Source organism: Diospyros lotus, chromosome 12 (genome assembly GCF_014633365.1).
Source record: "Diospyros lotus cultivar Yz01 chromosome 12, ASM1463336v1, whole genome shotgun sequence".
In the NCBI taxonomy this organism is placed as follows: Eukaryota; Viridiplantae; Streptophyta; class Magnoliopsida; order Ericales; family Ebenaceae; genus Diospyros; species Diospyros lotus.
In genome coordinates, this window is record NC_068349.1 from 38,361,709 (window position 1) to 38,389,112 (window position 27,404).

At 37.1% G+C, this 27,404-nt stretch overlaps 1 protein-coding gene across 3 annotated transcripts; it reads right to left on the reverse strand.

Moving 5' to 3' along the window:
• Positions 1–931: 931 nt before the first annotated feature.
• LOC127786882 (histone-lysine N-methyltransferase ATX3) lies at positions 932–27,088 on the reverse strand. Of its 3 annotated transcripts, none has more exons than XM_052314598.1 (23): positions 25,761–27,088; positions 25,566–25,621; positions 25,285–25,483; positions 21,789–21,917; positions 21,626–21,694; positions 21,475–21,543; positions 21,288–21,379; positions 21,069–21,161; positions 18,250–18,385; positions 17,381–17,453; positions 17,144–17,243; positions 16,568–16,692; positions 16,337–16,482; positions 15,847–15,951; positions 15,120–15,184; positions 4,296–4,515; positions 3,556–3,642; positions 3,361–3,417; positions 3,186–3,275; positions 2,836–2,922; positions 2,244–2,318; positions 1,374–1,474; positions 932–1,270 (listed from the first exon to the last, which is right to left on the reverse strand). In XM_052314598.1, exons 1-23 carry the CDS (start codon positions 26,631–26,633, stop codon positions 1,180–1,182), a joined length of 3,138 nt encoding a protein of 1,045 aa, XP_052170558.1. In that variant the 5' UTR covers positions 26,634–27,088; the 3' UTR covers positions 932–1,179. The 3 variants fall into 3 exon arrangements, with proteins under 3 accessions (XP_052170558.1, XP_052170557.1, XP_052170556.1); XM_052314597.1 differs by having other exon boundaries at positions 3,556–3,639; positions 21,069–21,170; XM_052314596.1 differs by having other exon boundaries at positions 21,069–21,170.
• Positions 27,089–27,404: the final 316 nt, after the last annotated feature.

Consider the following 27,404-nt stretch of genomic DNA (forward strand, 5'->3'; position numbering starts at 1 on the left):
GAAAACAAATTTGAAATTGAGTGTGAAGAGTGGAATTCGAAGCAGATATTTATAGGCGCGGGAAAATTCGGATTTAAAGAAGAAAATCCGTCCGGCATGGCTGGCAGTGGCACGATAACCGCGAGCTGTCTCAGCTGCCTGATTTTACCGACATTTTATGCCAAATCAAACTAAATTAAATTATAAAATTACTATTTAATTTGTTTTATAGCATCAAATTCATATAGAATTTTTATCTTAAAATAAAAGAAGATAATATCATAAAAATATACCTAACTTCGTCATTTGCATGCTAAGTTATAAAAAAATAATAATTAATTAATTCTTCATTTAAAATTTGTTTTTATCATATATTCATATCTCGATAGGCTCATTTAACTTTCTATTTTATTTTATTTTTTTATCAAAAACACATGCATCTTTAATTTAATCTTCTCAAAGGTAATATTCATTCAACGCTGGTTTAATTTTTTTTTTTTAAATATAACATTATTATAAAGAGAAACTTGTGATGCCTTTACTCAATGTAAGTCTGGTCCAAAAAGTTGATTGTCGCTTGAGAGTTGGGAGTAGGCTTTATTTTATGAAAGATATATATTTAAGAGTAATTATCTAATTCATGAACGCATTGAGATTGGAGAATTAGATAGAGCATATTATTGCATCCTAATGTAAACATATTATCATATACTCAAATAATAATAGAAGAGATGAATGACAATTAATAATAAACAACTTCTGTCTTAATTTTTAAATTTGTATATCATCACCAAACATAACCCTAAATTTTAAAGTCCTAAACCTGTGTTCTTTTACGTGGAATATGTGTCCCCACTGTGCCTATGCAGACAACCTTTGTGTTGGTTCGGTTGGCTGTGGCTGGGATGAAGCATCAATCAAGAGGCATTAAAAATTAAAAAAGACGAAACTATACACTCTAAATCCCCAGCCCTAGCATACCAAAAAAAAAAAGTAATAACCAATATATAAAGGGTGAATTTACATGTTATTCACAGCTGAAAAAGCAAGGGAAAAAAAAAATAAAAGAATTGGGGTAACTGGGTAAGTATATATCAATCAGCCAAAAGAAAAACAAAAAAAAACCATTAACTGGGATATCTCTCATTCGCTAAGAAAAAGCTTTGCAATTTCTTCTCTTCCTGTGTTGTTTGTGTAAACCTAGTTCATGAATTTCCGACAGTCAGGAGCTCTACATAGACAGGGGACTTTGGATTCTTCATGCTCGTCAGCATCAAACAAGTAATCAAACCTGCACCACAAACCATTTCAGTGAATCCACATGTAAGAATATGAAGAGAAATTCCCAAAGTTTGATTTTTGTCCGTCAAAATTAAATTGAACACGAAATTTACGTTAACTCGGTGCCAGCAGCTACGTCAGTCTTGGCAATAAGAACTATCCGAGACTCTTCCTCGCCGAAGCTCATGATCCTTGCATAGCAGTTGGGCATGCACTGGAGCAAGCATGAGAAACTAGTAAGTGAACTTTTAAATAACAGTCAACTCCAATGTCTGTCCTCACCAGTGCCTTAAAAAAGCAAAATTGGGGCTTGCCTCAACGCTCGCCCTAGGCCAAGGTGAGGCCAAACTGCCTCAGTGCAGTTGTGGACGAACGCCTTTGTGGATGAAGCGTTGCAAGAAATGCTAGATGCGTGCGGGCCATAAAGGCTTTACATATTAGTACTTCTCTTTTTGACCTTATAATGTTTCTATTTTATGCTTTTATTCAATCATGTTACCTTTTTTTTCCTATATTTTTCTGAATTTCTAGTAATTTTTTATATTGTTATATTTCTGTACACCCCACCCAGGTTAATTGCTTCACTTTGTGCCTTCACTCTGTAAAATATTGGTCCTCAAATGCAAATATACACGACTCCATCTATTAGCACCCAAAGATACAGGCAGGAATTATTTTCACTAAGGGTCAAAAGGACCTTCTCCAGACCTAGTAACCTGTAAATTCTATCAGATTGTGCTTATACACATACTTGGGCTTGTCCATAAATATGCAAAGATAGTGCGCACCATTACTTCACACCAATCTGTTCTTGGACTGGGCAACTTAAGCTAAGAGCTCGAGGAGTAAAATGAGTAAGAATGGATAATATGCCTCACCATGCAAAACCCAACCCAATCTGCCTCATCTTATGCATTACATATCTGAACAAATATGGTAAATAGACAAATACTGCTCTACCAAATTTGTTAAGGGAAACTTACAGAATGGTTGATCAATCGTGCTATATTCCCTTTATTTGTGGCATCAATTACCACTTCCTCACTAATCTTGAAAAGCTGCAAAACCATTTCACCACAATTTTAGTCATACTTAAGGTATGAATCATGAACAAGAGAAATTAAAAGGTCTTCAGAACAACCATGCCTACTAGCTTGGTTAACAAAAACTGCAAGCAACACAGCATTAGAGAAGCAAAAATAATATGGCAAAGATGAGAATATGATCATGCAAATGAGCAGAAGGTCACTGGCTGATGGGGAAGAGGAAAAAGAGATGAAAACAAAATGAAAGATTCAAAAACAACTTTTTGTGATATTCGAAATTTTTGAAAATAAAAGAAATCAAATCAAATATAGTTTCCTGTTTCATTATCAAAATAATAAAAAAGAAAACAGAAACCAAAAAATGGAACTCCTCCCAAAAGGCTCTAATTTGTTTTCAAATTTAGAAGATATCATTCTCAGTTTGTTTAACTTTAAGTGTCTCAAGCTCATAAAAGAAACGCTCAAAACTAGTCAAGAAGCTTGAAAATTGACATGCGTGTGAACAGAGCATCACAACAGAGTAACTCACATAGCAGTCTTTTCCCTCCGCCCTGTACCGTGCCTCTCTTAAATCTGCAACACTCTGCCTCACCTGCTCACCCCGATACTCAAGAACCTGGAGATGCATGTTACCAGCAAAAAAATTAGATCATTGCCATTAAATCCAGACAAGAATAGGTTAGAGACTGGTAGGGTTAGGAACAAAAACAAGCATTAGACCTCATTATGAAACAAACATAATCTAAAAATATGTTTAGCTCTATAAAGTTACACATGTTACATCAATGGTGGCCATCACAAAAAGGCGTTTAACACCAGCAATTAAGACATAGCAGATATTAACAGAAAGAAAAGTTAATCTCCCAGTCCATCTACTACCATGTCTCCTTCTTGAATACTTCGGCGTGCAAATAGGCCCCATCCATGTATCCCAGATCTACCGAAACAAATACGGTAACTCTCTGTTTTCTGAAGAAATTTGGAAAGTATCAATACACTGAGAAGATTATGTGAAGTAGACAACAAGAACAGTTCATTAAGGAAGACAGTTTACCTGTAGGTGGCTGAGCCGTTCCTTGAATGAAGCAAAAGCCTTTGGATCGTCAACTTCCTGTGGTAAGTAGACAAAATGTAAAATTACAAATTTATTTATCCAATATGGAAGTTAAGAGTTACTTCATGAAAACAGTCAAAATTTCTCTTCAAAAGCCATAAAGAAAGGCCAAATATAAAAACTATTCAAACTTACACTATGTGAGTTTAAGCCATCTATTTTATCAAAAGAATGATGTCTCGGCCCCATCAATCGGTGGAATATTGGCACAGCATTAATCTTCTACAAAACAAAATGGAAATATGAAAATCAGGCACCAGTTAAATATCTTGTTCAGAATTGCTGCTTTCTGAAAGAAAGAAAGACCCTTTGACTGGCCTCAAGATCAATGCAAGCTTCAAAGGGTACATAGTAAAGCCTGCAAGAAAGTGGCAATAACTCCAAAAAGAAAGAAAGCAAACATGACACAGCGCATAGCGCGTGTGTAGAGAACTAACACACGAATGATACTCTCAAAGCAACAAGTTTCAAGCACCAAAACTTGGTCTTGAGTAAGAGAAGAAAACCGAATAGGCTGTTGGAAAATTGAAATCAGAAAAACTGTTTATAAACCCTAAAATCTAAGTACTTATAGTGTTTGGCTACCCCATGGTAGTATTGTAAATAAAAACCAATTAGAATCCTAATAGAAATAAAACCCTAAAATATGAAGTAGAATAAAATCCTAAGAGAATATGAAAAATATGAAGTTTCAGCCCCTGTTTGGGCCGGGTTCTTGAACGGGCCGGTTTGGACCGGGTCTTGAACAGGCCCTCCATCTTGTCTCAAACAGTGACCGCATCAAAACAACAATTTTGTGCATACAAGATGCGTTGATATGGTATACGTCTATCCAATGCTACGTATGAAGGAAAAGGAAGAAAAAAGTATGGTACCTTATCATTTGATCTTCTAAAGATACGACACCTGGCAGCAGAGAATGGCTCAAAGTCATTGGTCTCAAAAGTTGAGGAATCAGGAAGTTCAGCTCTCTTAGACGAAATTAGTCTTGAACCACTGGTGTAATATTCTTGCCTCTGGTTTTGGAGCAAATTTCTGGTGGAGAATAGCCCTACTGGAGTCCACATAACCAACACATTATCTGGGTTTGGGGCCCTGCACCAGAAAACAAACTATGAAGACATAGTACAGCAAAACAAGAATGGTCCCTATTATTTATTTATTCTTTTATCTTTTTAGGTTACTAGATTGGACGAAGCTTAGTGGGCCAACAAGGACCAACCAATAAAAATTCCAGATATCTGTCCAAAGCACTTTAGCTATTTTTATCTCAAAACAAAAACATGTACTTAAAGAAACATCAAATGCATACCACTTTGAGATCCCACAAACAATTTCAAAATTAATAACATCAGAAGAAGATCCGGAGAATTCATCAAAGCTAATCAAAATTTAAAGGTGTTCAATCAGCCAATCATCGTAAAACAGCCACAAAGAGAAAGTGTAAGCACATGGAATCTTCAGCCCTAAAGCTCCATGCAAAGCCAAACTGAATACATTATTAGTATCTATAAAATCATCATATTACAATTATTAATAAACAAAGAGAAAGCAAATTATTGCAGTTCCTAGCTTTCCTAAAATTTTGAGAAAATTCATAACACCATTCATCTAAAGCAGACCAGAGCCAAAATAAGCATACTGATCTAGTCCTTCAATAGGACATGACTTCTTAACCCAAGCCTACAACAACACAAGCCTCAATCCCACTAGGTGGGCCAGCATGAATTCCTAAACTCCAGCCATCTCTATTCATGGCCATATTCTCTGCAAGGCCAATTATATCATATGTCATGTTTAGTGGTTTCCTGCTAATTTTCCCCTTTGGTCTTCCTCTCCCTCTTTTGCTACAATTTCTTCCATTTCATCCAGTTGCCTCACAGTCATGTACCAGTCTTCATCTCGAACACTCAAACCATCAGAATCATGACTCCAACATCTTACCTTTGCACCATTTGAACAAACTCTATTCCTAGTTATATGCTGGCAAATAAAATAATAGCTCTAAAAATCCAATAGTTGTCATGTTGCAACTATTTTAACTGTTGCCACTACCAAAACCCTGAGTTATGTGGGTACTCCCTCAAGGATCCCCTTCATTCAATCTACTTCAAGGGGTAAGTGTCAATCTCACGAGGGGAAATGTATCATCAAAATAGCTGCTAGCTGAAGAGAGAGCAAGCAGTGAACTCCCCTTGGATTCTATGCATACTAGCTCTAAAGCACATGCAGCAAATTCCCAAGGAGACTATGCATATTAAAATACATCTCAAGCAACTCTTGGTTGAGCAACAAAGTTGCCTGCTCTAGCTTTCCCTACTCGCTCAAAGAGGCTACTTCTATTCAACTTGTGCGTTCAACCATCCATTGAGTAGCTCCTTTCAAAAACAAGCAATTCATTAAAGGATATCCACTAGCGTGGTCCAATGCCTCACTTCCCCAAATGGGAATATTGCAAGAGGTTCTCATTGGAACTTAGCTTGAGGCAGGACCTACGCATCCCTAATCAAATGCTAGGGTTCAGGGATTTGTGAAGACTCCATCCCCTCTCTCCTCCAAAGGATTTTTACCTTGAGTGGTCAAAGAGAGAGGGGCACATCAAGACAAATAAAAGAGAGAATCCCATTTACATGCTCTTCAGTGACCTTAGGCAAGCAACTACCACCTGCAACATCAGAAAAAGCTGCCTGACAGCTTTTTAGGAATTCAACTCTGCTGAGTGCTGACACCCTCAAAGCACAAGGTCAGCCTACCACTTTTTCCTACCATAAAGGATGAACCACCTGTGTCCCATGGTCCTTATTAGAATTATTAGTATAATTATACATATTTTATATGTATTTTATTTGTAATTATTAAGCCTTATAATTAGCCATAGGTTAAGCCTGTAGATTAAGGTCTATTATGTCTATTATAAATAGCAAGTTAAGAGAGACTAGTCTCTTAGGTTTTTCTCTCCAAATTATTCTCTCACACGGTATCAAAGCCACCTGTGAGAAAAACCCTAAGCCGCTGTTGTGTATCCTCTAGCGGTTTCCAAACCCTAAAAATCTTTTTTTCTCTCTCCTTGCCGCCCCTCCTATCAAGGCCGGAACTCCATTGTCCGGCCATCATTTGTCAGCACTACCGCCACCATAGCGTTTGTCGTCGTCAAATCGGCTGACCATCAAAGACCCATCGTCGTCAGAGCCGTCACCCACCGTCCATCTTTTTCTAGCCAGTTGCCACGCGCTGGCGCGTGGGAGCGCATGCACAATTGGAATTTCGCCATCTTCTCACCGGAACCTCGACAAAGCCTCCTGAACCTGTCCCCGGTGTCCGTTTACCCACAAACCATCCTGATCTATGTGTATCAATTACCCAACAGCTTTTAAACATCGGATTTTCAATCTATTCGCCTGAACCCCACCATGTCGTCTTTGAGAGATGCCAACTCTACTCTTGGTGCCTCATCTGCATCTCAAACCTTCACCCTTTCCAACATAGGAACCCCTGTTATCACCTCTGACAAGTTGATAAGGTCTGCCAACTATCTCTCATGGTCAATCTCTGTCAAGATGTGGTTCAAAGGGTAGGGATAAGTAAACCATCTCGCCAAGAAAGCAGATGATGTCGACGAAGCCAAGAAGGCTAAATGGGAACAAGTTGATACTCAGTTGTGTAATATCTTATGGAATTTCATTGAACGATCTATTTTGCAATTGTTTCGTCCGTTTGAAACTTGTTGTTATGAGGTTTGGAAGGAAGCCGCTGAGTGTTATACCAACAACATTCAGTGTCTCTATATTGTTGTCCACTCTATCAAGAACATCTAGTAGGCTCAATCTATAGGAAACCTATCTGGGCCAGATGCGTTCTCTCATGCAAGAGTTTGAAGCTCTTATTCCATACTTTGCTTCCAAAGCCGCTCATGATTCTCAACGGGGAAAACTGTTCATGGTCCTTACTTTATCCGATCTCAAGCCTGAGTTCGAGGCCGTCTCCCATCAGATCTTGACTGGGTCCACTAACCTTACTATAAAAAATACATACAAACGATTGCTTAATATGGCTGACAATTCTTCCTCTACTAGTGTTTTTATAGGTACCCTTCCCGAGGCCTCTGCTCTTGCGTCTTAGACTTCAAGCAGTAATCAGGGTTGGTTTGGTAGCCGCTCTCACCCTCAGTGCAATTTTTGCAAAAAAGAGGGGCATGAGGAAGACAAGTGTTGGAAGAAGTACAGTAGACCAACTACCCCTCCTGCATCTCATGTTGCACAGAGTGACCCTAGTCCAACATCAAGCCCTTCGATAGCAACCCTGCCTGCTACTGACTATGAGGCTTTCTTGAAATTCCAAGCGTCTCAGCAATCTACTAGTAATCTCATGGCTTGTGTTACTCATAAAGCCTTATATATTGGGCCTTGGATTTTGGACTCTAGCGCCACCAATCACATGTGTGATAATAAAGATCTTTTCTTTACCCCAACCTTTTCTGAATATTTACCAACAATCACTCTTGCAGATGACACCAAAACGCCAATTAAAGAGATAGGGAAAACCTCTCCTACCTCCTCTCTCTTTAAATTATGTCCTTTATGTCCCATGTAGTCCTTTTAATTTGCTCTCTATTAGTTATCTTACTAGAGAACTAGATTGTTCAGTAACCTCTATTTCCACTTCTATTTGTGTGCAGGATCGAGATACGAGACGGACGAATGGCGTTGTGCGTGAGTCACGGGGCCACTATCATCTTGTTATGCCTAGCTTGCCAGTAGCTTGCACCAATGTAGCTTCCCTAGACCTTCTCCACTCTAGTCTCGATCATCCCAACCTCTCCAAATTAAAGAAATTAGTCCCTAGTTTATCATCATTATCCATCTTTAATTATGAATCATGTCAGCGTGGTAAACACGCTCGTAATTCTTTTTCTAGTCGCATCAATAATAGGGCTAAGGCTCCCTTTTCTCTTGTGCACTCTAATGTATGGAGGCCCAGTTGAATTAACTCTATTCCAGGTTTTTCATATTTCGTTACTTTTATTGATGACTTTTCTCATTACACTTGGTTGTTTCTCATGAAGAGTCGGTCCAAATTGTTTTCTATCTTTTAAACATTTACTGCTGAAATAAAAAAAGTAGTTTGAAGTTTCTATATGTGTTTTATGTAGTGATAATGCCCCTGAATACTTTTCCTCTCAATTTACTACTTTCATGACTGCTAATGGCATTCTGCATCAGTCTTCCTGTCCTTACACACCTCAACAAAATGGTGTTACTAAGCGTAAATATTGCCATCTCATTGAAACTACACGAACACTATTTTTACATGCCAATCTTCCCACCAAATTTTGGAGAGATGTTCTTCTTACTCCATGTTATCTAATAAATCGCATGCCATCTTCAGTGTTACAAGACAAAATTCATCATTCTCTTTTGTTGCCTACACAACCTGATACGGTCACCGATCAAGACCCAACCCAAGGCCGACCCAACCCAAACTAGGCAGCCCAGAACTATCCCAAACAGTAGCATCGGAATAGTAGCAAAACTTCATAAGTTTTAGGATTTTACTTCATATTTGATTAGGGTTTTATTTCTATTAGAATTCTAGTTGAATTTTATTTATAAGTATTAGATGAATTAGCCAAACTCTATAAATATACCTAGAAGCTAAGAGTTGTAATCAATTTTCTTTATTCAATAAATTCCAGCAAACTAGTTCAGTTTTTTCCAGCAAACAACTTCAGTTCTTGTGCCTAGTTGAGAGTCCAACTTTGGTCGTTGAAATTTGTTCTCTCAAAGGTACTTGAAACTTAGTGTTTCAAGGGTTTCTTTGTATGTTTTCTTTACACACACGCTACACGTTGTGTTAGGTGGTATCAGAGCGATTAATCAACCAATCAGATGGCCAATCTTGAAGGTAACGGTAGCAACCAGTCTCGTGATGGTGATCAAGGGTTGTCTGCAGTTTGGAGAGCAATCAAAAAACAACAGAAAGTAACTTGTACCATCCAGCAACAATTGCAGCAAATCAGCAACCAATTGGGTGTCTTACTACAAGTTGATGATGACAATAACCTGAATAATGGGGTGAATCAAGCCAGAGCGGAAAGACCACCCATTAATCATCTCCTTGTTAATCCTAGAAGACCAATGATTGAAGATAGCGATGAAGAGGATGATCTTGATCGAACAATAGCTAACCTTGTTGGTAGAAGGGTTAGGAGGAATGCGCATCAGCACAACCATTGGGGCAATGATGAGTATAAACTAAAGGTTGATATTCCTACCTTTAGTAGAGATCTTGATATTAAGGGATTCTTGGATTGAATCGCTGAGGTTGACCGATTTTTCGAATACATGGAGATCCCAGATAAACAACAAATCAAGTTAGTGGCTTATAGATTGAACGGCGATGCATCTGTTTGGTGGGAGCGATTGAGAGAGACGAGATTGAGGGAAGGCCGACACCCAATTCAAACATTGAGACGAATGAAGCAGCTGTTAAGAGGTAGGTTTTTATCCCCTGATTATGAACAATGTATGTTTGAAGCCTATCAAACAAGTGCATAGGGAATGAGGACTGTGAATGAATATACCTCTGAGTTTCTGAGATTGGCAAAGAGGAACTAATTGTCAGAAAATGATAATCAACAAGCAACTCGTTATTTGAATGGGTTGAAGCTTGCTATTCATGATAAAATTGGGGTTCAGATGGTTTTGAGTGTGCAAGAAGCAAGGAACTTAGCTTTAAAGGCTGAGTTAATGTTGAGTGAGAGAGCCCATAATAACAACTATTGTCGATATAGTGGGAATGAAAATAAACAAGCAGATTTTGATAGAGACAAGTCGGTTCAAGGAGTGCAACCCTCCAATCCACCTCATATAATCAACCCTAATAAGCCTACAACGGGGAGAAACATTCGAGGTACTACTTCTAATCTTCCAAAATTCTCTAATCCTTATGCAAAGCCTATTCTTTTAAGTATTTCAAGAGCAATGAGGTTGGGCATCGATCTAGTGATTGCCCAAAGAGGAAAATAGTTAACATTGTAGAAAGGGAGGAACATGTGGCTAACGAGGAAGTCTATTGCGGGCCTGATGGGAAGAATGACGAAAAAGAGTTTGACCATGAAGCGTATAGATGTGTAGTAAGGAAGCAAATGCTATCTCCAAAGAATGAAGATACTACTCAATGGCATAAGCTTTTTTGCACAAGGTGTACTGTGAAGGGAAAGATCTTTGAGCTAATTATTGATAGCGGAAGTCAAGAAAACATCATAGGAAGAGATGTGGTAGAGTTGTTGCAGCTAACTCCTGAGAAACATCCAAATCCTTACACAATTAGATGGATCAAAGAAGTTGGTGGCATACATGCGGATGAACGTTGCGAGGTGCCTTTCTCTATTGCTAAGTACTCAGACGAAATTTATTATGATATTCTTGATATGGATGCTTGCCATATTTTATTTAGGAGACCTGGCAATTTGATGTGAATGCTAAGCACTGGGGTAGGAAGAACATATATCATCTTGAGAAAGAGAGTATACGTTTTCATTGTTACCTATGGTGGAAAAGAACCAAACCATAGCTTCTAAAGTGGAGGGGAGAAATTTTATTACCATCACACATAAACACTCTAAGTTTATGAGGGAGTGTAAAGATACCCGAGAGATTCACTTGTTGGTTATAAAGGGGGAGAGCGTGAGTGAGCCACTGGAGGTGAATCAAATTCCAATGGAGGTGCAGGGATTGTTAGAGGAATTTCACGATGAGGTTCCTGAGGAGTTTGCCTACAACAACACTGTGCATAGTTTAACAAGAAGATCACCATTTTCCATCGTATACATGAAAGTTCCTAATCATGCATTGGATTTGGTAAAGTTGCCAAAGGTACCAAGTTTCAGTATTACAGCTAGTGACTTAGTCGAGCAAGTTCAATCGGTTCAAGAGGATGTCAAGCAAAAATTGCACAAGGCAAATGAGAAGTACAAGGCAGCAGTTGACAAGCATAGGAAGCACAAGGTATTTGAGGTTGGAGATGAAGTCATGATATTCTTGAAGAAGGAACGGATTCCAACAGGAAAGCAAAACAAGCTCAAGCCAAAAAAGTATGGTCTTTACAAGATTATTACAAAGAAGATCAATGACAATGTTTAAGTTGTAGATTTACCTAATCATATGGGTATTTCCAAAACCTTTAATGTTGCTGATCTTTCTTTGTATTTGTCGGATACTGTGTTACCATACCCGAATCATAATTCGAGCCAAATCATAATTCGATGACGAATTCTTCTCAAGTGGAGGTGAATGATGCGGTCACCGATCAAGACCCGGCCCAAGGCCAACTCGACTCAAACTGAGTAACCCAGAACCGGCCCAACCAGTAGTGTCGGAACAGTAGCGAAACTTCATAAGTTTTAGGATTCTACTTCATGTTTGATCAGAGTTTTATTTCTATTAGAATTCTAGTTGGATTTTATTTACAAGTGTTAGATGAATTAGCCAAACTCTATAAATATACCTAGAAGTTAGGGATTGTAATCGGTTTTCTTTATTCAATAAATTCTAGCAAACCAGTTCGATTTTTTCCAGCAAGCAGCTTTGATTCTTGTGCCTAGTTGAGAGTCCAACTTTGGTCATTAAAGTTTGTTCTCTCAAGAGTACTTGAAACTTATTTTACTTACAAGTATTAGATGGATTAGCCAAACTCTATAAATATACCTAGAAGTTAGGAGTTGTAATCGATTTTCTTTATTCAATAAATTCCACCAAACCAATTCGATTTTTTCTAGCAAGCAGCTTTGGTTCTTGCACCTAGTTGAGAGTTCAGCTTTGGTTGTTGAAGTTTGTTCTCTCAAGGGTACTTGAAACTTATTGTTTCAAGGATTTCTTTGTGTGTTTTCTTTATACACGCGTTACACGTTGTGTCACAACCACTTTATTCTGTTCCCCTTCATGTATTTGAATGTATCTGTTTTGTGCATTCTTTGTAACCTGGACAGGATAAACTTCTTGTCAAATCTCTTAAGTGTATCTTTCTCGACTACTCCCGATTGCAGAAATGCTATAAGTATTACTCTTCTGAGTTGAACCACTATCTTATGTATGTTGATGTCATCTTCTTTGAACAACAGTCTTTCTTCTCGGTTGCTCAACCTAATTCACAGAGTTTTGACCAGTTATTACCTATTTCATTTTCTTCTTTTACGCTTCCCTCTTTGGGTCCATTTGTCTCCTCCTTTATGGACCCCCTACTACCATCTTTAGGTCCACATTCCACGGATTCTCCACTTCTTACATATCATTGTCATCCTCAGCCTATCGTCAGCGCCAACATTCCTCCAAAACAAGACTTTATTGACTTACTCTCTCCGTCAGTGGTTCCTCCTGCCATGGATCCTGAGTCAAATAGCCTTCTTGTTACTCTGCAAAGGTACAAGGTCCACTCGTAATCCACATCCTCTATAACTTTTTGTGCTATGATCGTTTGTCACTTTCTTATAGTGCCTATGTTTCGAGTCTTTCCTCTGTTTCTATTCCTAAAACCACAGGTGAAGCCATGTTGCATCCTGTTTGGCATCAGGCTATGTTGGATGAGATTGAAACCTTACATTTGAATGGTACTTGGGATTTGGTGCCTTTACTACCAGGAAAGACTCTCATTGGTTGCCGGTGGGTGTTCACCCCTAAAGTGCGCTCCGATGGATAGGTGGATCGTCTTAAGACCCGCTTGGTTACCAAAGGTTTTACACAAATCTATGGGCTAGATTACAGTGATACCTTCTCTCTTGTTGCTAAAATGGCCTTTGTTCGCCTATTTCTCTCTATAACTGCCATGCATCATTGGCCGCTCTATCAGCTAGATATTAAAAATACCTTTCTCCATGGTGATTTGTAGGAGGAGGTTTTTGGAGCCACCACCTGATTTTGTTGCTCATGGAGTCCAATGTAGTTTGCAAACTCAAGAAGTCTCTCTATGGTCTGAAACAATCTCCCCGAGCGTTATTCGACAGGTTCAGCACCATGGTTCAAGTCTTTGGTCTCACCTGAAGTGAAGTTGATCATTTGGTTTTCTATCGACACTCATTTTCTTTATGCATCTATCTTGTTGTTTATGTGGATGACATTGTTATCACAGGGACAGAAGCTGAAGGAACATCTATATCAGCACTTTCAGACTAAAGATCTGGGCAGACTTCGATATTTCTTGGGTATTGATATTGCACAATCAATAAATGGTATCTCAATCTCTCAGAGAAAGTATGCACTTGACATCTTAGAAGAAACTGGTATGGTGAACTGCAAACTGGTTGACACTCCAATGGATCCGAATGTCAAACTCTTACCAAGACAAGGGAGCTCTTTTCAGATCCTGGAAGGTATCAAAGACTAGTAGGCAAGTTGAACTATCTCATAGTCACTCATCCTGACATTGTTTTTTTTGTGAGTGTAGTTAGTCAGTTTCTTAGTTCTCCATGTGATTCTCAATGGGATGTTATCTAGATTATGAGATACATCAAAAGAACACTAAGTAAAAAGCTACTCTATGAGGAAAAGGGACATACATATATTTGTTGTTATACAGATGCAGATTGGGCAAGATCTCTTTCTGATCGTAGATCAACCTCTAGGTATTATGTTCTTGTGAGAGGAAATCTAGTTTCTTGAAAAAGTAAGAAATAAAATGTAATAGCTAGATCCAGTGCAGAGACAGAGTATCGGACTATGGCTAATGCAATTTGTGAGCTCATCTGGCTTAAGTAACTCCTGCAGAAACTCAAGTTTTGTGAAGTGTCCCCTATAAAGCTTGTTTGTGATAATCAGACTGTCTTGCACATTGCTTCCAATTCAGTTTTCCATAAATGAACCAAACATATTGAAATCATCTGTCACTTTATTAGAGAGAAGTTGGTTGAAAGTGTTATTGTTACAAAGTTTGTTAACTCCAATGATCAACTTGCAGATGTTTTCACCAAGTCTCTAAAGGGTCATCGGGTAGAATATATTTGCAACAAACTTGGTGCATATGATATCTATACTCTAATTTGAGGGGGAGAATTACCATTAGTAGTATAATTGTACATATTTTATATATATTTTATTTGTAATTATTAGGCCTTATAATTAGCCCTAGGTTAAGGTCGTAGATTAAGGCTCATTATGTCTATTATACATAGCAAGCTAAGAGAGGCCAGTCTCTTAGGTTTTTCTCTCCAAATCATTCTCTCACAGTACTCTTTGGGTACTACATACGATTCAAGGTGAGGTTGACATTAGAAACCCTGGGGCTCTGCACAAAGGCTTCACCACTTGGAACAAGATTAGATCATTCTCCTGTCCAATAAATGTCATAACCGCTGAAAAAAAACTGTGGCTTCAGTTCTTAATCTGTGTTCTAGCCCTCTATTAGCTTCATAATATGAGTCATAATAAGCTTAAGCCTCACTTTTGCGTCAATACATCCCATCATTATCTGTTCTATTTTTGCAGAACTGATATCACCTTAAGAAGATTATTTTTGCCAGTATAGGGTTGGATTCGTCATAAAGGAAGGAAGCATCCAGCCGATACATCATCCACAATAACTCATTTAGCATTCCCAATGTGGAATTTGTGTGGCTCAGAGAATGAAAAAATGTAAACAATGAATAAAAAAGACAACAACTATGAAGGAAAAAATGCAACTGAAGGATAAGGAAAGGGACAAATTCTAACCTGTGAACAGCACAATATGATACCCATTTGGTAATTTGACTCTCATTCTTCTCCAAACAATGCAGCTGAAAGTTAAAACATGGAACATTACAAAAATAATCCATTAAAGCGATGAAAACAAATGGGAAAGATTCTCCTTTGTGTGAATGGAATCCTCTGTGTTCCTAATCATAACCAAGCCTACTTAAGCTGAGAACAAAGATAAATAACATTACATTGGCTTCTCACTTTTTCCTTTTTCTTTTTCCCATATTTCATATTGAAAGCTGCTTGTGGTCAGTGTTGACGAAAACCTAGTTGGTTGAGTGAACCAGTTATGTCAATACTATGGACACCATAGAACTTGTACAGATTTCACCAATTAAACAAGTGGGCTTTACTGCAATAATGGATACGATCACAATTGTTGGCATCTCTACCAATATGGATCCATATGTTACATAGATCCCCTTAGCAAACACAATAATTTCAAATGAAGTTAGATCATTATAATATGGAATTATATTTTTATTTCACAAAATAGAAGATGTGTTCCTTTATACTAATGTAAACTCAAGCACCATTGGAGACTTGGAGTTGATCATGATGAATAAATATGAATTCAAACATGCACCAAAATATTTTCCGCATCAAGCACTTCATACCTTAACTATCCCGTGAAAATAAAGTGTCACAATTATTTGTTCACAAATGAAAGGAAAAGGGCACAAAAAAAAAGGAAACTTACTTCCATCTGATAACCTGCTCTTGATGCACACATTGCGTGGAAGTAAGTGGCACACTTGCAACACTGGGTGCAGGAACCATGAATCTGGTTGCAAATTATGCATGCCTGCAGTTTGATAAAATGGATTGCTTTCAAGTTTAGATGCATGGACAATCTATACTAATAATTAGTAACCATGCATTTATCAGCTAACCACCTATTGCATTAATATTTAAGTTTTACATAATTTCATATCCTTCGAGATTATCAAGAGGCCTATCTTCTGGTTAGAATTAGGCACAAAATCATTGTAAGAAGTGATCATTTGGCTGCAGCCCACTGCAGTCTGCTTTGCATAATATTGGTGATAAAACATGATACAAGTGAACTGAAATACTAATTTTCTTATTGATCACACAAATTATTCTATAGTCCTCGAAGTAAGCTGGCAACCAAATTCATGATTGCAGCCAGCTGCATCAGCGACATCATTTTTATATAAAACTCATACCTTAACAAAAGAACTTGACGGAATTCTAAGAATTCCAACTGCAGGCTCCATATTTTCAACATCTGAAAAAGAAACTTCAGGCCGGAACCAGGCACATGTGACGTGAACCCACAGGGTGTCAACATCTGTTGGCTTCAAAGCACCACCTGCAGAAGCAGAAAAATGCATCAGAATAAAAAAAACAAAAAACAGAATTGAGAGCTCAACGACTAGTAGGTATCAGCAATATGCCTTTTACAGGGCAAAGGCAACACTCTCTCTCAACATCAGGAGTTTCACATGCTCTGCAAACCCATGATGTGAAATCTTTTACATTTTTTGCTCCATAGCACTCCTGATGGACTGCTATTTGACATCTGAAAAAAAGAGTTACATTGTTACAATATAAATGACTTGAATTGGATTAGACTAGAAAGGTACATTTGATCATTGATGATTCAATTCCAAAAGAAATAGAAACCTCTCTCTTTGATGAGAGCGAATAGAATCCGATACATAAATTAGTTAATAAAAGAATCGAAAAAGCTTTTATTGTATCGCTTAAGTTATATAGGAATTCTTGAGCCCAACATACAAACATAGAAAAGCAGGATGTCCATGACGTGTACATGTTAGATGAACCAAATTTTCATTGAATTTTATTTTTCCCTGACCATATTTTTTTCTTTTTTCGAGGGAAAATTTTTAGAAAAAGAAAAATTCTACTAGCTATCAAAAACATAGTAAATAGATAAACAAATAGTGGGTCTCATGTCATAATTCAAATACATAAAAAAAACATAAAGATCAACAGATAAACTTTAATACCTGTTGCAAATAATTATTTTGTTATAATCCCAATCCTCAACCCATCTGCAGATAGCACATCGTTCTGTTGTCCACTTTGCACAAACAGGTTCATATTTTTCTGTCAGAATGGAATCACTAACAAAATCACCTTCTTGTTTGGCACGTTTACCTAACCAATAAGCCCTTGCTCCAGGAGCAGGAAAGAATATGCATAAAATTTAAAATCTTTAAGCAAAAGACAGACTACAGTGTTACCTTGAAGAAAAGAAAGTAACTGCTGTTTATTTAACGTCAGTGAATGAAATCCAAGCGCATTATATTCTAAAATCTGCAGCATCAAAGTTTTAGTTGGTTACATAGGATAGGTCAACTTCGTTAACAATGCAAGGAAAATCAAGGGAATATAAATGAGTTGTAGAAAATCATGGAGAGAAAAGAAGTGAGAATCTCAGAAAGGGAATAAAAATGAGTTATAGATAAAGATAATATTCAAGGATATGGTTTCACATAGCACATTAAGTTGCATGTTCTGCCATCTTGCTTTGAACACCATTTTTGATAGGTGGACAAGCAACACAAGATATAATCATAGAAGTGATGCAGATTCACATCAAACATGACACCATCATACAAGCACAGAATGCTGAATTAATCCCTAAAAGAAACATCATAAATAAGTTGATACATGGTGATACAAAAAGTGCTACAAGCATCCGACTCAAAGAACACAAATCCCACTATACAGTAGAGAACAGTTTATGAATCAGAAAGGCTATAGAGTTACTTCAGCTCAATTTCAAGTTTACTGCTCTCACATTATAGAAGAATAGTCAAGATAGAAGCTAGTGAACTCATCCAATTCCCCCCTCCCCAAAGCTACAGCATTCAACTTAATCATTACCTTGATCCAGAAGACACAAGAAGAAGATACTATATGTAAGTTCAGAAGAGCAAAACACAAAATGATATTCACATAACATCAGCTGCGCATTTGATGTATCTAACAGATACGTACTCATCAATGCAAAAAGAAAAAAGAACAGGTTACTGTCTAAACAATTTGAAAACCAGATTTGGACAAGAAATTTGGTAAAGGAATAATGATAGAGGGATCAGGTACAAACCCATTTCTCTAGGGGTAGCATCGACTCCTTCACTTTAATGCTAACCTTCCATTTTTTGGCTCTGGAACCGGTATGTCGTTCCCATTCACTGAGCGTTTGTTTATTTGTTCCACATGAACCACACTTACACTGAACTCTGAATAGGCAGGGGGGGGGGGGGGGGGGGGGGGAACAGAAGCAAATTAAAAATCCTGCCTACATAAAGAAATTCAGATTATAAAGAAGTTCAGATCTACTTTACTTTCTTTTACCACATCCACAGAGAATCAGATTGATCAACAAACATCCAAGTCTGTATCTGAATAATTTCTTTGATTTATTTGATTTTCAGAGTTCGTGCTTGACTAAACAATTTGTTTCTGATTGTTTTATAATACAACAATAAAGAAAGGAAAATTAAAGTCCAAAGTGCATCCTCAATATCTTAACTTCCTTCACATAACAAGTATGTACTTGCATACAACCAAATCAACTACAGTGCCAAGGATGACATAATACACACAAGATGGAAGAGATAATGAGAAGCACATACATAAAAGAGCATCATAACCAGATAAGTTAACCAGTTCACATTAGAAATCTTATCCCTAAGCCATTCATCATATAACATGTCAATGTCTTTCCTTAGTTTTATTGTTTCAAGTAATAAAAATGGAATCATAAACCATGTAATTTGGTTGCACCTCAAATTAATGTAAAGTGAGCCCTACCAGCCAGCTAAATCAGTTTCACATAGCACAATCTTTAAAACTTGCATCATGAACAAGGAGTAAATCATCCACCTGGTGTTTTCAAGAGAAGATTGTCTGTCCTTACTACCAAAACTTCCCTTGCAAAAGTAAGGTAGTATGATATATGACTAACTTTTTGTCTTGGATAATGCTATCAATCTTTGTCTACACATGCCTACAAGCCAGTCCTATCTTTCAAGTCAACAACTGTTGGAAGGAGAAAAAAGTAAACCAAAGGCATTTAAAGTATCTTGCATTCTAATGGTAATATACAAAATTCAACTCCCATAACATTTAGGACATGTGGCATACCATGTCACTTTTCCATTCCACATACCTGAAAATTGTGTTTCAACTAAGATAGACAATAAAACAGATAAAAACAAGAAAAACATTGCCGGAAGAGTCAAACTTGAACCCATAAATTCTTCTGTTTAAAAATGTGTTATTTTTTTTTTTAATGAGAATCAGTAAAATTGCTAGTAAAACCAGAGATTTCGAAGACCTTTTCATGCTTTGAGTTAAAGGAGCAGTACGATGACAATCCAATCTAAGCATAAATCTCTCACATCCATTTAGCCTCATCACTATTCACTAACATGATATGAACAATCAGTCCAACAATTTTATGTTCTGACCATCAATTCAAGCAGATTCATGGTGACTGCAGCTATCAGCCAGCATCACTGCAACTCTAAAATACTTGGGCGATGAGCCCACTGATCCTCAATTTTTTTCCCTATTTTCTAAATGTCATGTCTCCTCTCCCCATCTTCCAGTTTTCCCATCTTCTCTGATCTATCTACACTTTACATTTTCATCCTTCTGCCAATTTTTTACGAAGTTCCCCTTCATGCTGAAGGTGCAGGGTCAAATTTGTGTGGCGTGATTCCAAAAGATCTATCTACACTTTACAGAACACCACAATCTCAGCTCCAAGCTGATTTAAGTGTTTTGAAAATTAATTTTAAGGTCTAGTTCATATGTCAACAACAACAGGATATCAAGCATCCAATGATATCAAATCAGCTACATGAATTCTAGCTCGCCAATTATTTCTATTGGATAGGTTTATATTTTGTTGTAAGACCCTTATAACTCATATCATACCTAGGAGTCTCCCACCAAGTTTTGCTTGGTCTTTCTCTACCTCTTGTCCTAAAAACTTGTTTCATTCCATCCACTCTCCTCAAAACAGCCTCTATTGGTTCTCACAAGAACCACCTCAATTGTATCTCACAAATCTTATCTTCAGGAGGAGTCACTCCAACCTTATTGTGAATAACCCAATTTCTGATTTTTTTCATGGTCGCACATCCATTGTAATGTAAACAGTTAAAATGAAATTGTATCGTTTTTATTTAGTATTAGTAATTTATAATAGTTAAAACATACAAATAACCTAAAGTTCTATTCTAGTTGCACCAGTAACCCACAACCTGGTATTTTGACCTGTTAACTAAATGATCTCAGCTTGAAAACATTGCTTGTGAATTTGAACTGTACTTGCTAAAATTTAAGATATTTACCCCTAAGATCCGATCTTGAATACTTTCAGCTGGATCTATTTTCAGTTCACTTTAATTATAGTTGTTGAGACCTTCAATCAACTATAAAGGGCCAAACACTCTAAACAAATTTAGAATATTTATTAGGCTCAACTAGACACAAAAAAACAACTGCATACCAGATATACATCGAATGCATTCTTAACATATCATGCCAAAATATGTTTAAGTTAAACCATCTAAAATCTTAAGCAAAATTACAAAAAGTTTAAATCTCAAACAACTGAACTACCTAATTCATTTTGATCATCAGCTGTCATATGTGAACACATCTAAAATTTTATGAATGTTCTTTTCACCAGAGTTTGTGGCGTTCATATTCTGCAATAGTTGGAGAAATAATATATCAAGTTGACTACAAGGATGCATTAACAGAATGTTTTTACTTACCAAAAAAGTTTAAGAAAATACTTATATTAACAGGATGCAGGGTTTGATCATATCTTCACAATGACAGCAAAAACATTGCACTCATTTATATGAAAAACATCCTCCTACAGCCATAAGTATTTGTTCTTACAAATGAAGGCTTGGAAAATAGATCCCTTCCATGCCAGTGCACACCACAGTTATTTGTTCAGGCAGCATGGTTTGCCTTCTGTCTTCTGCAGACCTGCTTGAACTATTAGCACATCATGACGCATAAAAATAGAATTTGAATAAGAGATCAGAGGAAGTTAGATAAGTATTGGTGATTAACCGACAGAAGAGAAATTCAATTGTATGTATGCTACGGTACCTGACTTTTGACCTCCCATTATCTCTGACTGATGGTTCACATCTAGACTGTCCTTCGCACTCAGGGCAGTAATAATCAAAATCCTCCAGATCCTTCAAAATTCAATCTAGTTAAATACTCTTTCACATCACCAAATCATGCATGAAAAATTCAAATGCTGTAAATCAAATATGATACAATGACAGACCTTGAAAAGTTTGCTAGATATTTTAGCACACTCAGAATGCACCCAAACATTACAACCATCACAACATACCTAGTCACAGAAAAATCCCATAAAAGACTTATCAGCTTGTCAGTGGAAAAAGTCATAAAAAAATAATTATCAATAATCTTACCCAGTTCCCACCATCTGAATGGTGCCAAATCTTCTTGCAAACACCGCAATATTGTTTTGATTTCCATAACTGCAACAATCATCAGTTCACATATAACTCAAAAACATAACTAACTTGTATTTCTGAATTGTCAAAAATAAAATGAAATAAAATTTACACAAACCTTAGCACAATGTTTACACAAGTACTTAGCATCAGGAGTTAAGCCCTTCGTTTTCCTTGTCACTTGGCATGGCAGAATCAACCCACAGCTGTCACAAGAATGTGTGGTCTTCTTCTTATCATGTGCATCCTGCAATGTGAAGACAAATTAATAACTGGTGGTAATGCAATTTCACTAATGGTTTAGATGTCAAAGTTGATCTAATATGGTATCTGAAGATGCACTATAAAGCAGAAAATTAGCAAATCTTTAAATCTATAGTTGATCATATTCATAAATCATAACCATGCTCATTTTCAGTCCTTTTTTATGCTATCTTGAAATATCTATAAATCTATAAGGGAAGGTTATTAGATGGATATAAGACCATCTTTGTTGTATGGATCACAATGTCAGGCAGTTAAATACCAACCTGTGCAAAACATGAGCAAAGCTAATATGAGGATGTCATGGTAGATAGCTAGCCATACAAGAAAAGGACAAAATAAGAAATGAGAATATGTGCAAAATTGGTTGGGACAATAAATATTGTTGGTATATATGCCCTACAAGTCGGATTGGGAGAAGAGATGAAGCAAAATTTTGAGAAGACTTAGAGTTGTTGCAAGGAGTACATAAGAGAAAAGATCATCATAAAAGGTGACGTGAATAGTCATGTGGGTGGATAAGTGAATGGGTATAAAGATGTGCAAGGAAGCCAAGGCTTTGGAGAGAGAAATCATGAAAGAAAAGCTATTTGGATTTTTCCATATGATCTTATCATAGCTAATACCAATTTCAAAAAATAGACAAACGTCTAAGCACATAAAAAAAGTGGCTCATCAACTGCCCAAATAGACTTCTTTCTTGTAAGGCAAATGAATTGATTGTCTAAAAGAATTGTGAAGTTAAACCTAAAGAGTGCAAACGAAGCCTAATAATCAAATGATGGGATTTCAAAGGCAAAATGCATGGTATTTTAAAAGAAAAAGTCCGTGGCAGAAAAGATTAAATTGTGGAAAACAAGGCAACTCTAATGTGAAATATGATGGCTGCTTCGATCTAAAATATGACAAAACCTTTCTAAGAGTGTCAAAAAGTAAAAGTTCCATAACAAAAGAAGTCACAGTGGTAGAATGAGGACATTCGAAAAAATCAAGACCAAGAGAACTTATTCCAAAAATTTGCATCCCTAAAGATGTCCACAATGTACAAGGCTTCCTACATTGAGCGATGATCATTTTTACATGTAATTTTACTCTTTGCTTCGCAAAGAGGCTGTTTCCAAAACTTGAACCCGTGAACTTCCAATCACAAAGAAGCAACTTTACCATAGCTAACAAGGCTCACCCTCTTTTGATGCATGCCCTAACGAAAAAAACTTGGAAGACATATTTTGGGTAAAAAGGCCGTCAAGGAAGGAAAGTCAGAACCTTGTGAAAAATTGTACAAATTACTTGGCACACAATACACACACACACAAGTTAGTTAAAGCAAGAAAAAGAAGAACATGGAATTTGAGCCAAATGAATAAAAGATGAAAACCAAAAGTTATCAATAAATGAGAGAACGATCAAGAAGAGATGGGAAGAGTAGTTCTCAAAACTATTCAATGAATGTGGGAAAAAAAATATGACACTGGAACATCGTAGCCATTTCAAAAAAGATATGTTCTATAGAAGTATTTGTCCAAAAGAAGTTAACCAAACCATAAAAAAGAATAACAAATCAGAAACTTGTAAGGCTAGATGCTATTTCGATATAAGAATGGGATTGCATAAGAGAATAAAGTATTTTATGGTCAATGAAACAACTTAATTTTAATGTGATCATTAAATAAAAAAATGACTAAAAATGAAGAAAAAGGATAATGACCACTATAAAATTTCAGGATACATGATCAAGCAAAAGTTAAGAAAAGAAATCGAGGTGTCACAAAATCAAGTTGGTATCATGTCTAGGTAGGTCAACAATGGAAACCATATAATTGCTAACACACTTGATGGAAAGATTTAGAGATAAGCAAAAAGATTCCAACATTATGTTTATAGATTTAGAAAAAAAGTGATAACAAAACCCACAAAGAGATCTTATGGAGGGTTTTAGAGAAGAAAGGAGCAGTAGTGTCTTATATGCAATTTATTAAACAAATGAGTCATGGTGTGAGAACTTGTAGATTGGATATTGAGTTTTCTGAATTATAAATGGGGTATATCAAGGATCTACACTTAGATCTCATTTCTTTACTTTAGTAACTGATGAACCTACTAAGCACATCCAAGAAGAGGAGTCTTGGTGTATGTTATTTGCTGATGGCATTACCTAGGCAGGCAAGACAAAATAAGGCTCGAATACTACGTTCAAGGCATGAAGGGACACTTAGAATCCAAAGATTTTAACTTGAGGTGATCAAAAACTAAATATATGGAATATGAGTATATCAAAATAGAAGTACGGATGATGTTATAGTAAGATTTGAAAATCAAATTTTCCCATCCAAGATATATTAGATCAATTGTCCAAAAAGACAAAAACTTATTGAGGATGTTACTCACATAATTAAGATCAGACAGTAAAATGGAGAAGTGTCCCTAGCATTTTAGGCAATTATAAAATCAATTTAAAGTTAAAATAAAGTTTTATCATTTGGACTATTAAAACCAATTCTGCTATGGTGGATGTGCAACCATACAAAAAATGACAAAATTAGAAATGAGGTAAATGGTAATAAGGTTGAAATAGCTCAATTGAGAATAAAATGCTTGAAGCATGATGAAAATGGTTTAATCATGTGATGAGAAGGCCAACAGATGACCCTGTGAAGAGAACAAACGGAATAGAAGAAATTCTAGCAAAAGAGATGGAGAAGACCAAAAAAACTGGGCAAAAAACTCTAAGCTTTCATGTAATGAAATAAGATATAATCACAGATAAAGATAATTAACAAGCTAAAATCCATGTAATAAACCACACTTAATGGAAGCAAGGCTTGATATATTGTTGTCACATGGTATATCAATGTAGTTGGGTGCACGGAACATTCTTGAGAACTAACTAGCCCATCACTTAATAATTGTTGAGACCAAAAACACAATCAGAGACCTTCTAAATCCTCGTCTGACATATTTTCCTTTGCTACATAAGTTTGGCCAACCCCACCTAGTGGGATTAAGGCATGTGATGGTCGATGTTGTAACATCAACCCAACTATATAATAAATTAAGAGTTAAAATTTTAAAATCATGATAAAATAGCCTGGATTGTGCCTATTTTACACAATAGCATCTAAATTCAAACAAAATAAAATAAAAAATAGCTTAGTACAAGAATATAAAAGCTCATAGTTATTATATTGATATTCTGCTGGCGTGAAACCTCCAGGAAAAACACTGTTATATGAATTGACTACTACATTTATTTATAAACAGTGTCAAAACAAACTTTAAAAATTTTGATTATAGCCACAGGCAACTGCAAAAGTTGCAAGAGATGAAGATAAAATTGGTGCGCAACTTACCTGGCTATGAGGATAGGACTCGTGATCCTGATTAGAACCAGTGCCCTCTTGAAACTCACTTTGCACTGTTGAAGGATAAGTTTCCTGCCCTGTTCCTGATTCTGTCTCAGTGTGCCCATATTCTGCCAAAACTGCCTCCTCTATTGCCAATTGGAAATCACTTGGCTTGCTGCCATACAACTGTTTCTGTCCCTGAAATCTGAACAAGGGAACATAAGGTGAAACCCCAAGAACCCAATTACAAATAAATGCAATTTGCATTAAAACATAAATTATCAAACCTGTCCATGTACTCGGAAAATGGGAAAATCATTCCTTCTTTCACCCATGCATAGTCCTACACATATCAGTTACTTCAGGTCCAACAAAATAAAAAATATAACGGGCAATGATTATGCATCTTTTCATTAACTATTAATAACTAAATATGCATGTAGAGAGAGAGAGAGAGAGAGAGAGAGAGAGAGAGAGATAACCCTGGTTCCATTTCTTGAATATCCATAATACATCACACAGATAGTTCCAGGAATTGAAGCTCTCAGGACATTCGGGGGAGCTTGCCATGAGGGTTCAATCACAATTGCTGGCCAAGCTGGGTATTTCTTCCCTGATTTTGCCCAAACTATATCACCACTATCGAAGTCCTCTGGTTTAAAAAAGTCTCTCTTTGAAGCTTTCTCCTTTACCAACTTAGGGTCGCCTCTAAACTTACTTGGCAACTTTCGTGGATACTCATCGGTTTCCAACAACATTGAACCGCTCCCATCATGAACAGATGTCACGGAGCTAAGCGAACTTGAATGCATCTTCGTATTAATTGCCTTGAACCTGTTGCAGCCAAATTCTCCTTCCTCCGCTTTCACATTAAAGGGGTTTAAAATTTTCTTTTGGAGGCCAAACTCGTCCCTAGAGCGCTGTTTGACGGATAATTGCCCAACACGGTAAGGACCTTCCCGTTTAATTCTCTTTTTACTGAACATTATGCCTTTCCCGTTGTCAAAAGATAGTCCGTACTCATCATCAAGCGTGAAACTATCCTTCTTCCATGAATCGATAACCGAGCCAATTAACCGAGACGGGTGTACCTTAACATGTTCTCGCGAAGATCTCAACTCCGGAGCACAACAAGCTTCCGACACTCCGTTGCAGCAAGGATCAACAACGCTACTGTACCCTTGGTCCCCACGCATCCGAGCAGCGCTCCTTACAGGAACTGCACAGTGCTCATTCATTTTCTGCTTCTTCTGATTCACGGAACAAGCCTCCTCCTCTTCTTGACAATCAATGTCATCCACCTTGCATCGCTTGAGGTTCGGCGTCTCGGATTTCGTCATCCGCTTAAATATCATCTTCTTCTCTCAGAATGCCAACAGGTTCACATAACGGAAATCGCGTCGCGAACCACAAACAAAACCCTAATTCAACACCAAGCTCCGAATCAAAAAGAAACCCTATCCAGTGCGCACCTTCGTAACTCGCCGAATTATCCCCCCCAACTAATACGGAAACTATCCTATTCACCGTAAATTCATTCAAAACATCAACATCAACTCACACAAAGCCCCTGCGAAACCCTAATTCTCTAAATCTCACAACACAACACCAGACCGACGAATTTAACCTCCACAATCCGATTCTTCTCTTCCGCGAACCAGACCGAACACAATTCTCGAGAATCCAATGCTTCGATTCGGTTGCGGGGCGACGGAAGGACGAATCTCCGGCAAGAGATTGGAATTTGCAGAGCGAACAGGAAGCGATTACGCAGAGAACGGAGAGATTGTGAGTACTCGAGAGAGAGAGATCCATCCGTTGGAGGCAAGCAACGTGCATATATATATATTCTGCGTCCAGCTTTTATTTATTTATTTATTTTTATTATTAAGTAATTATATAAAACGGCGGTTTTCTAATTCTTTTTTATTTTTATTTTTTTTAATTTTCCGGGCGAGTGTTGCAACATATTGGGAACGAATTTTGGGCTTTTTTATTATTTTATTTTCCCATAATTTGGGTAGGTCTAGCCTTTAGCATTTAGGCGGTCGAGCCGAGCCGCTCGTGCCCTGAGGTTGACGTGGTGAGGTGACATGGGAGGTCGGTTCTACCCTTGGCCTTATTAG

What these genes read in the sequence shown, in the direction of transcription:
- LOC127786882 (XM_052314596.1), bottom strand. Translation starts at nt 26,633, where the DNA reads ATGATATTTAAGCGGATGACGAAATCCGAGACGCCGAACCTCAAGCGA. An exon ending in GAGCAGGTTATCAGATGGAA is followed by an intron (nt 15,185 to 15,846) that starts GTAAGTTTCCTT and finishes TTTAACTTTCAG; the next exon opens with CTGCATTGTTTGGAGAAGAA. An exon ending in TTAGAAGATCAAATGATAAG is followed by an intron (nt 3,643 to 4,295) that starts GTACCATACTTT and finishes TTTGTTTTGTAG; the next exon opens with AAGATTAATGCTGTGCCAAT.